At 40.8% G+C, this 11,548-nt stretch overlaps 1 protein-coding gene across 1 annotated transcript in view; it reads right to left on the bottom strand.

Annotated features, from left to right (window-relative positions):
- LOC113229473 (glutamate receptor ionotropic, kainate 3-like) overlaps positions 1 to 8,639 on the bottom strand; it is a 19,883-nt gene extending 11,244 nt beyond the window's left edge. Inside the window, exons 1-9 of the mRNA XM_026463072.1 lie at positions 8,564 to 8,639; positions 8,154 to 8,308; positions 7,621 to 7,812; positions 7,391 to 7,545; positions 7,124 to 7,320; positions 6,795 to 7,051; positions 6,506 to 6,733; positions 3,777 to 3,840; positions 1,296 to 1,414 (exon numbers count right to left, since the gene is read on the bottom strand). Coding sequence (XP_026318857.1) covers positions 1,296 to 1,414; positions 3,777 to 3,840; positions 6,506 to 6,733; positions 6,795 to 7,051; positions 7,124 to 7,320; positions 7,391 to 7,545; positions 7,621 to 7,812; positions 8,154 to 8,308; positions 8,564 to 8,639 — 1,443 coding nt within the window. The remainder of the gene's footprint in view (positions 1 to 1,295; positions 1,415 to 3,776; positions 3,841 to 6,505; positions 6,734 to 6,794; positions 7,052 to 7,123; positions 7,321 to 7,390; positions 7,546 to 7,620; positions 7,813 to 8,153; positions 8,309 to 8,563) is intronic.
- Between the last annotated feature and the right edge of the window lie 2,909 nt (positions 8,640 to 11,548).

Genomic DNA, 11,548 nt, shown 5'->3' with positions numbered 1-11,548 from the left:
TTTCAGTACAAATCGGCAATTTCATACTTTAACCCCTATTACTTTGCCTCCGTGCAAAGTCGCCTCTGTTTACGAGTAGGTAAGTGTGATGAAAAAGTTTGTTTCGGGCAATGTTAAACTAATTCCCAAAAAAGCTACTATTAATAAGTTTATGATTCAAGACACTTGAATATTCGTAACGGAAAATGTTGGCGCTGCACCAATTTTGTTTCAGAAAGCGACATGGGACCTACTACACCGCTCTTATGTACCTATGTAGTAAACAGTGTTGGGGCATGGAAAAAAATATCTTGAAAAAAATCACATTTTTAGAAAAATATATATTTTAGGGATGTTTTTCAAATACTTTTTTCTTTAATTTTCTGCAAAAGTCAAAAGTTGAAATTGCTGAACGTAAACGATGGAACCAATTTAAAGATTTTATTTCACTATTGTGAAATTATTTTAAATCTCGTTTTACTTTAAGTGGCTTTTAGAGCCTATGCACGCGGCGAATTTTAAAAAGAATGGAACAATTCAAAATTTAAATACGAGTGGCCAGGAACCGGAGAAAGGCGATAAAAAGGTGGGATGACGATGCAAGAAGGTCACATCGTCACATAGCTACAATCCTAGTATAGTACTAGAACCACGCCTTATCACATCTAGTTCTGCGCATGCATCCCGACCTAAAATAGGAACAGATTGTACCTACTTCAGCAATTTTAAATTGTAGTGTATAATATTTGTTTTTATAACTAACTCTCAAATATATTTTTCCTTGAATTTTTATAGTAGTCCCTGAGTTCGCTGGTAATTTTGTATTTGTTATCAACAAATCAGTTACAAGGTAAAATTGGATTAAAATTTTTAATAAATGTTTTAAAGGTACACCCGGCATTTAATTTAAAATTTAAAACTTGGCCTTTTATAATTAAATCTATATCCCAACTGCTAATAGAATTAATGTTTAATACCTGTTCATATGAATTATCCTTGTAAAATACCATGCACATTTTGGCAAAATGATTCATCTTCGAACATCGCATGCACTTCCTTCCGTATGCGGAATAATAATTTTTTGGATATACACTTCCACATCTATTGCGTCGTCTGTTTTCATGTCGGTAGTTTCTATCGGCACCGATCCCGCCACCTCGCGAATATGAGGCAGAATGCGCACGTGCACCACTGCACGAGTCGCGGCCGCGAACTTGACCTCCTTGCCACGACGCCACACGAAAATCTCATTGTTTTACTCCGTTGTATCTCTTAATTGCATATATATCATCATTTTCTTGAATCTCACTGTGTACCTGAAATACTGGTTCCATTTCATTTTTAACGTTTTCAGAATAAATCCTGGATACAACCGCAGCTCGACATATTTCTATTGCCTTTTTTAATGTCAAATCCTCTTCACGTAGCAAACATTCTCGAATGTTCGCGCTGGTTACACCGAAAACCAATCTATCTTTTATTAATTCTTCATTCATAGTACTAAAATTACAGGACTGAGATAATCTACGCAATTCGAACACGTGCTATTCGACAGTTTCACCTTCTTTTTGTTCTCTTACAAAAAAATGTATGCCGCTCAACGGCTTTTTTACGTTTTTCTTACATTTGAAATGGTTTTCCAATTTTTTCAAAGCCCCTTCAACAGTCGTTAATGTTTCCGTCTTCTTGTTCTAAGATTTCTCAGCAACTACGTGAAGAAATATGTTGTATTGAGCATTTCCAGGTTTTTTTATAATTTCACACGCCTCTGTATAAATTTCGTAGTTTCGTTTCCATTTTGTCCACATATCGTTAATACCGTCTGATAATAAATCCACTGAATTGCCATCGTAGCTGAACGATTTAGGCGGCGACAAAATACTTTCCATTATTATTTATTCACAAACGTATTAACGTAAAATTACCACTTTTTAATCCCGATAAAGACTGCGCCATGTAACTTGTAACGAAAAATGCTTGTTGGATACAGACTGGTTTATTTTTTTATACATAGTGATCTTGCAAATTACTTAAAAGACATTATTACGTAAATTAGAGTACGAACGTACGCAACGTACGTAATTAGAGTTTATTTTAGAAATAATATAAATTTTTGCCTATCGTCTATTATTTATTAGCACTTCAGATTTTTTGCTTACCAATTATCTTAATATGTTTTTAAGTTCCAGTTTACTTGAAGATAATTTCGTTACTGGAGCATGTTATGCGTAAGAGGTAGCTGATAATTTAATGCGTAAATATATTTTTTACCTCACGAGCTCGGAAAGGCTATCTTTCTCATTAGAAATCTGCGCGCTAAAGCGTTTTTCCCTTTTCCACGTGGAAAAGGTTTTTGGAAATCGAACTTGACGATGGACTGTGGTGCACCTAACTTTTTCTTTCGATGAAAAAAAAACATAATGACACGTCTAACTACGCGTTTTGTCGTACATTATTTATGTAGTATAAATCCGTTGGTATATTTTATTCTTATTTACTTATTGTTGACATTATATTGACAACGATAACTCATTGACCTATTAACAAATGGATGTCGCGTTCGCGCTAAAAAGTGTCCGCACCTATAGGGCGTTAAAATCGCATACAGAGCGTCAATCGCGCAGCAGTCTTCGTTTGTTCGACTGACAGCGCGGTTGTCAATTATGCAGTACTATATAATATAATAGTAACTTGTCAAAATTACTGCAGTAAAGTGTATAAACAGGATTTTGTGTCATATTTTCACTAAACAAATATATTGTGTTATCATAGTTTTCATTTAAAAGTGTTATTTTGTACAGTTGTATAGTATTTAATTTATATATAAATTACAAAAGCAAACAAAATAATTAGATCACTAACTGGAAAGAGACCCATTACGTCAATTTCAAGAAGCGTATATAAACCTCTTATATTCGATTATATATATATATATATATATATATATATACATATATATATATATAATATAATATATATATATATATAAAAATTAATTAACATTTAGGAGAAAGACTACTCCATTACTCTTGTGTTCAAGTAAATTTCAGTCGAAGCTAAATATGGTTAATTTTGTTAAGTTTCCAGTAGAAGCTGAATATGGTGTTTTTGGGCCCTTAAATTGTTGCAAGCAAAATTAGGCAGTACTGCAATGACATTACAATTTAAATTAAATGTTTTAGTTTTTTATATTTCGTTACATGTCACTACGTTTATATAGGTTAAGTTCGGACATTTTTTTCGTGGTTTTTGTATTAGACCCGATGCCCATTTGTTGGTAGGTCAATGCGATAACTAATTTTCTTTGTTATAGTTCAACTGCTTTTCTTTCATCTACCATTTTCCCCGCTATAGTGAGTTGAAAAGTTGTGTGTTTCGCTCAGAAGCAAAGTTGTTTTGCGTCTCGTGCCTTGAAACCCTCGCTAAGCCCAGGATTCTATTTTTGAAAACTTAGCTTCCTTCGCTTGCTCAGGTTTCGATACAAGTTGTCGCGTCAAACAACAACTTTGAAGCCTTTCATAACAAATAACTATTGACAATGTGCTTCATAAGTGGTTCCCGTTTACATATATAAATTTGAACCTAGTAGAATATAAAGAATAAAAAAAAATATCTCGGGAATTTTGAATGCGTTTCAATATTGTCATGAAATTTTTTTTTTAATGAATTAGGCACAAAATTATAGCCGCCGCTATTGTGTACAAATCAGACGAAGGAGCAAGAAGAGAAGGAGGACTAGGAAGGGGACCTTTTGCCTCTGAAGGTCCTTGTCTTGCTCACCGACCATTACGACTCACCTTCGTACCTGTCATTGCCTGAGAGCCGATCTGTAGAGTCTCGTCGCATCACATATGGGTCATTCTGAAACAACAATTCGTAAAAATACGTGTATGCAACCAAAAATACAAACCAGGTTATAACGTGCAGACCAACTTAGATTCAATTCTTCCAAACGCACGTTTGTGGTGCGACGTCTTTTTGCCTTTAATTGTGTTTTAGTGTATTTTCATACAGGGACTAACGAGCCTAATGCAATACGTGTCCGAGGTGGCACCTGACCCGACACCCGAGCTTCAGCGAAATCTAAGCAATTTTATAGTGGCGCGTTTAAAGTTTTCATGCGTTGGAGGGTCGAAAAACAAATGAATATTTGGATGAATAGTCCAAGAAATTGAAGTCGTCTATACTATGGAGTGTGTACTCTATGATTATGTTCTATTTTTATTTTCAATTTTAATGAAATAAACATTTATTTGCGATATTGCTATCTAATTTCCTCGCAATCGTAGTGAAAAGCAGAATGTGTAACTCGTTCATAAAACTCATTTTACCCTTGACTTATAACTATCATATGATATTACTTGTTGTGCAATCTACTATTTTATGTTTGCTATTAATGTTTACTTAGGCACATACCTTTCTCTAAGTCTAATCCCTACGCGTTGAATGTTCTAGATCGTTTAAAATGCCTTCGAAAAATAGTTGTTACTTATGTGACGGTGTGACTTCCTTACACCGTCATCTTACCTCTTTGTATCGCCTCTCTCCTCTTGTATCTTATCATTTTTTTATTTTACTTGTATTTAAATTTTAAATTTGAATTGTTCCATCTTCCTTCACTTTTAACTGCCTCCGTGGCCGAACGGTTACCATGCCGGACTGCCACGCAGAGGTCCCAGGTTCGATTCCCGGGCCGGGAGAAATATTTGTATGGCCTACATTTATTTCTCTCGTGAGTTTGGGTGTAATTTGTGGTTGTCTATGTGTGTGTCCATGGCACCCGCGACACAGGGTTTCCCTAGTGCGGGGCTATGTTGAGTGTGAGCGTTATTATTATTATTATTATTATTATTTCTCATTTTGTTTTCGTACCACGGTCACTCCCAGCTCGACCGCCACAACAGTCAGAGCTGTTAATAAGCTAATCATGTGTAATAATTTACAAGTCTACACCCTTCATGTATCTATTTCTGTAATTCAGTTTCTCGGCCCATTTAGGGGTAAGTGCCTTAATAATAAAGTGTAGGGAGTGTTTTATACTGTTATATCTGTTTTTTTTTACATTTACCTTTATATTGTTACAGCCTTTCTTTAAACTTTACTTCTTTAATAAATTTTGTGGACCGGAAGTTTCCCATTTCATTGCCGTGAACCTGTTCACGGCTAGTTAGGGTTACAACCCTTTCACTTATACTGTTAGGTATATCACCTTCTACACGTATAACATTTGGGCGAAATATAGTAAGGTGACCCTAAACACCTTGAGGGTCCAGTATAATAATGCGTTTAGGATGCTGACGGGAGTGCCGCGGCGCCGCAGTGCAGTGCCAGTAACGAGTGCGTTCGCGGAGGCGCGCAGTGCGCAATGGTGCTTTCACGCCCCGTTATTAAAAGAAGAGCCAAAACTAAACCCACTGGATGGATACCTATACTTGTGTGATCATGTAATTTTGTAGTGCATGGTACATTATTTTAATTGAGTTTAATTTTATTTATTTTGTTTGAAGTGAATTTAATTGTTTTTGTCTATGTTTGATTAATAAATAATAATAATAAATAACGCACACACTCAACATAGCCCCGCACTAGGGAAACCCTGTGTCGCGGGTGCCATGGACACACACATAGACAACCACAAATTACACCCAAACTCACGAGAGAAATAAATGTAGGCCATACAAACATTTCTCCCGGCCCGGGAATCGAACCTGGGACCTCTGCGTGGCAGTCCGGCATGGTAACCGTTCGGCCACGAAGGCAGTAGTAAAGCAGCATTAATGTAATGAATGTGTGTGCTTATTAATTTTGTAATTTTTGTATATGGATGTAATAGTTCGAAATAAATGATTTCAATTTGAATTTGAATATACTTAGCATAAAAAGTTTCACACATGACGGAATACCTCAAATATAGTTTGATTATTAAGTCCCCAATTTTGACTATTTTCGGTTCACAATCAGCTGTTCATGATTGTCCCCTTTCTTAACCACATGCCAAATTTTAAGTTTTTAGATCACCTGTTTCGCAGTTTTTAATTTTAGACATTTGACCACTGTATTTTTGATTAATATTATAATATTATAATAAAATAATAATAATAAAAATAATTAGCGATATTGAAAGTTCAACATATTTGGCCAAAGGTTTTTTTACAAGATTAGAGAATGGACGCAGTCGGACCAATCGGAAATGTTATTGGAGAAATAAAATAACAAGAGTATGTGAAATAGACTTTGAGTTATGGAGAGACGAACAGAAATTGATATGGTTCGTACCACTCGCTCGGACAGTGCGCCAGCCTTTTTTCGAAACGTTGGCTGACACTTCTTATTTAAATACTTAATACTAATACCGAAATAAATTGTAATTTTGTTAAATTTGTAACTCCCATCACAAATGATGGAGTTTTTATGGTAGAAACGGCTGATGGATAAATCTACGGGTCAATACATAGATACCTACCAGCTTGAACTCTTATTTTTGGGAATTTCAAGCAGAAATTCTATACGGGACCATCGTAATTACCATGGCGATGAGTACGGTGAAGGTGCGATTGACCATCAGGCCAGGAGAAGGCGAAGGCCCGTCGGCAGGAGCTGGGCGCTCCCAGGCGACGCCGTCTACCGCCGTCCACACGCCGGCGTGCGCGAGCAGCCCGCCGCGCTGTAGCTCCACCACCTGCAGCCGGTCCACGCGGCGCTGCCCGTCCGCCTCCCACGACAATGCGCCGGATATGCCGTTCCACTCCTCCTGCTGCAGCGCACGAGCTTTGTATGCCGGGTCCCGTTCGTCGGTCCTCACGGTCGACGCTTACCGCGCGAAGGTAGTTAAGCAGCGAGTCCGCGTGGAAGGCGCCGCGGCCGGAGTCGCAGTCGCCGGGCGCGGCGCGCGTCTCGTTGCGCGCCAAGCGCAGGTCGAGATGCGCGCGCGCTGCGATCTTGACGGCGTCGTATGCGAGCAGGACGGCGGTCGGTGGCAGCGCGTCCTCCGAGAGGACGCCTCCCTCTGCTTCGCGCCACGCCGATGTCAAGTCGCGCACGCTGTCTGCTTCCGGATCGAACAACATCAGCCCTGCGGCGAAATGTCGCTACGAATAAATTTTCGTTCGTTCGCTTGGCCCCGAGCGGGCGGTTCTCGGCGTACCGGTGATGTTGGCGCCGCCGTGGCTGAAGGTGTGCAACGGTTGCGTGTGCAGTTCCAGCGAAAGTACCACGAAAGATTGTCGCGCGCCCAGCAGTCCCACGCGCTGCGCCGCGTCCAGCACGCGCACCGCGCACTCGGCCCCGCACCACACGATAAAGTTGGTCGCGCCTGCTTTCTTCAGGACCAGCAGGGTGTTCCTGCGCACGCACACGTGTTACTGTCGCTGCCGTTCGCGCGCGCCGGCGCGATCGTCGCCGCCGCCCCCACCTGAGCAATGCGTCGTCGTGCTTCGGCGGCAGCCGGCGCGCCTGCAGCTCCAGCTGCTCTTCGTCGGGAGCTATGAGCGCAGCGCTGCGGGCGCTGCCCTCGTGCAGCAGCACGGCGCGTCGCCAGCCCTTGGCTTGGCACAGGTCCGCACCCGCCTTCGATGGGCATGCGTTCAAACATTACACGCCAATGTTGTACTGGCAGCGTCTCAGCCTCGCGCGGAGTGTTACCTGAGCGACTACATCCTCGTGCGGGTACAGCGCGAGCACCTCCCAGCTGGCGGCGAGCGGCGCGGGCTGCAGCAGCAGCAGCGGCACGCCGGCGCGTGCCGCCGCTTCCGCCGCTAGTCGCGCCGCGCGGGCCGTCTCCGCGTTGTCGCCCGCCGGTGCACCGCCCACCACCACTGTCACGCCCGCCTTGGCCTGCTCGCATCGCGTGTCGTCATCGTACGCCTCACAAATGTTAGTTTACGTTTGTCTATCGTGAGTCGACTTTTATTCTATGTGTTAAGAGGTCTATATCGTTTGAAATTAACCGGTTATAGATTCTCACGACTGTTACTTAAACTTTGGGCGCTGGATGATGAAGCTCGTTTTCATAGGATCGATTGAGTAAACACATTTTCTACTGAGATCGGGCAATCGGTGCGTTTGTCTGTGATATTATTGTTATTACATCCGAATAATTTTATTAGAAGGTTTAAGTCCTAAAGTTTAAGCTGAGTAATAGACAGCTACGTTACGCGATCACGAAAACTGGAAACCTGCTGGCAAATGCGCGCCGGTAGCGCAAGCGGTTCGCCGGGCTCGACGGCGGCGGGCTCCACCTCACCGATGCCGGTCAAGTTGAGCGCAGCCAACGCCGCTTTCGCCGCGTGCTCCAGGGCACGCGCCGTCGCCGGCCACTCGTCCACCACACCTAGACAACATATTACATGCACTCGCATGTACATATTTTTGAAAAGAAAGGTAGGTATTCCAGTTTCAACATCGTTTACGTCTCATGACAATAAACCGCAAGATAGCGACATAACATGTGCTTTAAAACGTTACAAAAAATAGAAAATACGTTCTGAGTTCTACCATATCCTACCATAAGAACAAAATAATTAATATAAACGAACGTAACTAAAGCAAGGTAAACAAACCTACATGATATAATAAACCCACTGACCAACTTTAAAATCTTGGGTGAGAACTGTTGACATAAGCAACAGCAGCAGCAGCAGCGCTCTCGTCGTGTCGCCCATTGCGTCGTGCCACCGAGCGTCCACTGCCGCCGCGTACGCGCACACTTGCGTGTCGCTGACCCGCTTCTTGAGCTATTTCTGGAGCCGTCGGCACACGTCATCCTCGAATATTGTGACTATGGGAGCGTACTAGCAAAATTTGTGTGTGAACCGCACAATACAAACAAGCCATTTTCTTATTTTCTGAAGCTATTTTCTTTTATTTTATTTAGTTTATAAAATTTTGTAAGTTCGCATTTGCAAAATTAACTTATAATTACAGAACTTTAACTTTACCAAACTTATTATGGTAAAGTGTGAAGGTCGATTTACAACGGACTATGTCAGCGGGAGAGCGTGCGCGTGCGGCAGCAGCGCGATGAGCACTTGAGCCTCATCACCGGCGCGCGCCGGCTCGAATCGTGTGATGCGTGCGCACGCGCCCGCCGCTGCGCACAGAACCGGCGCCGCTGTTGTCGCCTGCACGCCCACAGACCGCGATTCGGCTGCAATGTTGTGCGGTGCGTCAGTTCAGAGGTCACCGTTGGTTTAATAATCCAATATACAATAATCAACACACGCCCTTCTTAACTTATACTAGAACTTCATTAACTATCAGAGGTTACTATCCTAACTAAATTTATTCACGACAGCAGGCTAATGGGTACGAATTTTATTCAAATGTACATTGTTGTGATTTTGACGTAATTGTCTTAACTGAAACTTGGCTCAATGATAGTGTAATAAGTACAGAATTACTTGATAATAGATACGCTGTATAACAGAAGACATAGGTGAGACTCTGTTTCGTCAAAGAAAAAAGATGGTGGAGAAGTAATTGTTGCTGTTTTAAAAAATACAACTCATCCAGAATTACATTCTGGGAAAGCAATTGCGAGGACTTGTGGGTAACAATTGGTACAAAAAATATCTAATATCGTTAAACATATAGCGCTATGTGCAGTATACTTGCCCCCTCCTTTGAACAGAGTACTGTTGGAAAATTTTCTACACAACTGTAATAACGTTATGAGTCAAAGTAGTGTTGATTCGGTATATTATACATTCGGAGATTTTGATCTCAGTTGCCTGAATTGGAGTCTGGTTGGCGAGTCCAATTATGTCGTACCGCGGATTGCTCAATCTCTGGTAGATTTCTGCTCTTCGTGTGGTTTGAAACGAACGGTTGTGGAATTGTATAAAATTATTGAGAAATTAGTTCCATTTCACGTACCGAACAGTAAAAAGTATCCGCCGTGGTTTTCTCGTAATTTTAAAACACATCGAATCTTCAATTGTAGAGAACCCCAAAGCATTTTGGACGTTTGTAAAAATGAAAAGGAACAACTCGACTTTTCCTAGTGTAATGAATTACAAATCTGTGAGCGCTGACACTGGTGAAGATATAAGTAACCTATTTGCGGAGTACTTTCTTGAGACTTTCTTGGTGACTGGCCAATCGACGTGTTGCACTGTCAACATGAACTACGATAACGTTCTATGTAGCATAGGCGATATTCAAATTAATGCAATCAAGGTACATGATCTTTTAAAATCACTCGATTTAACAAAGTCGGGGGGACCTGATTTGATTCCTCCACTTTTAATTGTAAAATGTGCCGAAAGTTTGGCGGTTCCATTGAGTCTGTTGTACGGGCGATCATTGTCTGAGGAAATTGTACCTAAACTGTGGAAATCTGCCTTCATCACACCGGTCCATAAGAAAGGGAATAGATGTAATGTGGAAAACTATCGTCCCATATCCAAATTGTGTCTATTTGCCAAGGTATTGGAAAGGTTAGTTTATAAAGAAGTTTATTCTAGTTTACAAAATTCATTTAGTGACGATCAACATGGTTTTCTTAGACAACGTTCCACATCCTCAAACCTGATTATTGCAAACGATTTCATTACTAGTGGGATGGAAAGAGGAGCACAGGTTGATGTAGTATACACTGATTACAAAAAATGTTTTGACCGAATAGACCATTGTATATTGCTTTCTAAACTTCAAGCAGCAGGCATACATGGTAACTTGTATCGTTGGTTTGCGTCCTATATTGATAATCGTAATCAGGCTGTAGTCTTACGGGGTTTTTTGTCACAGTGGACTAAGATACCTTCTGGTGTACCCCAGGGGTCAATTTTGGGTCCACTTTTATTTATTATTTTCATAATGGACATTAACAAATGCTTTCGTTATTCAAAATCTGTACTTTTCGCAGATGATATGAAAATCCTAAAGGTTATCAACAATTCATCTGATATCCGTGATCTGCAGGAAGTTCTCTTGCGGTTCGAACAATATTGCATTACGAATAAATTAGACCTAAATGTAACTAAGTGCTTCTGTATGACTTTCTCTCGTAAAAATAGCAAAATAGAATCTAAATATATACTCCATAATCACAATTTAACTAGAGTCAATAATATTAAGGATTTGGGTGTCATACATGATAGTAAATTAATCTTTAAAGATCATATTGATCATATTGCAAGTAAGGCTTCAAAGGCCCTCGGGTTCGTTATCCGTATGTCCAACGATTTGAAATCTTTGAAAACTATTAAAGTTTTGTACTGCGCCTTCGTGCGTAGTCATCTTGAGTACGCTTCCTGTGTATGGAATCCCCAATACAACATCTATATCACGCGATTAGAGAATATACAAAAAAGATTTTTGCGATTTCTTGATTTTAAGACCAGACAACAGTCCGTGGATTACGAACACCGTTGCAAGCGGTATCATTTTCTGCCTCTTCAAGTGCGTCGTGAAGTGAATGATCTTTGTTTTCTATCCAAATTGGCTAATGCTGGCATTGACTGTCCGGAATTATTGTCTAAAATCGGTCTCCGTACTAACTCATTGACTTTGCGGCGTCGCCCGTTGCTTCACATTCCCATAGCTCACACAAATTATAGACAAAACACAT

Source organism: Hyposmocoma kahamanoa, unplaced genomic scaffold (assembly GCF_003589595.1).
Source record: "Hyposmocoma kahamanoa isolate Upper Pololo Valley unplaced genomic scaffold, ASM358959v1 62, whole genome shotgun sequence".
Taxonomy (NCBI): domain Eukaryota; kingdom Metazoa; phylum Arthropoda; class Insecta; order Lepidoptera; family Cosmopterigidae; genus Hyposmocoma; species Hyposmocoma kahamanoa.
Note: the sequence above shows the minus strand (reverse complement) of the source record. Positions and strands in the feature narration are given on the sequence as shown.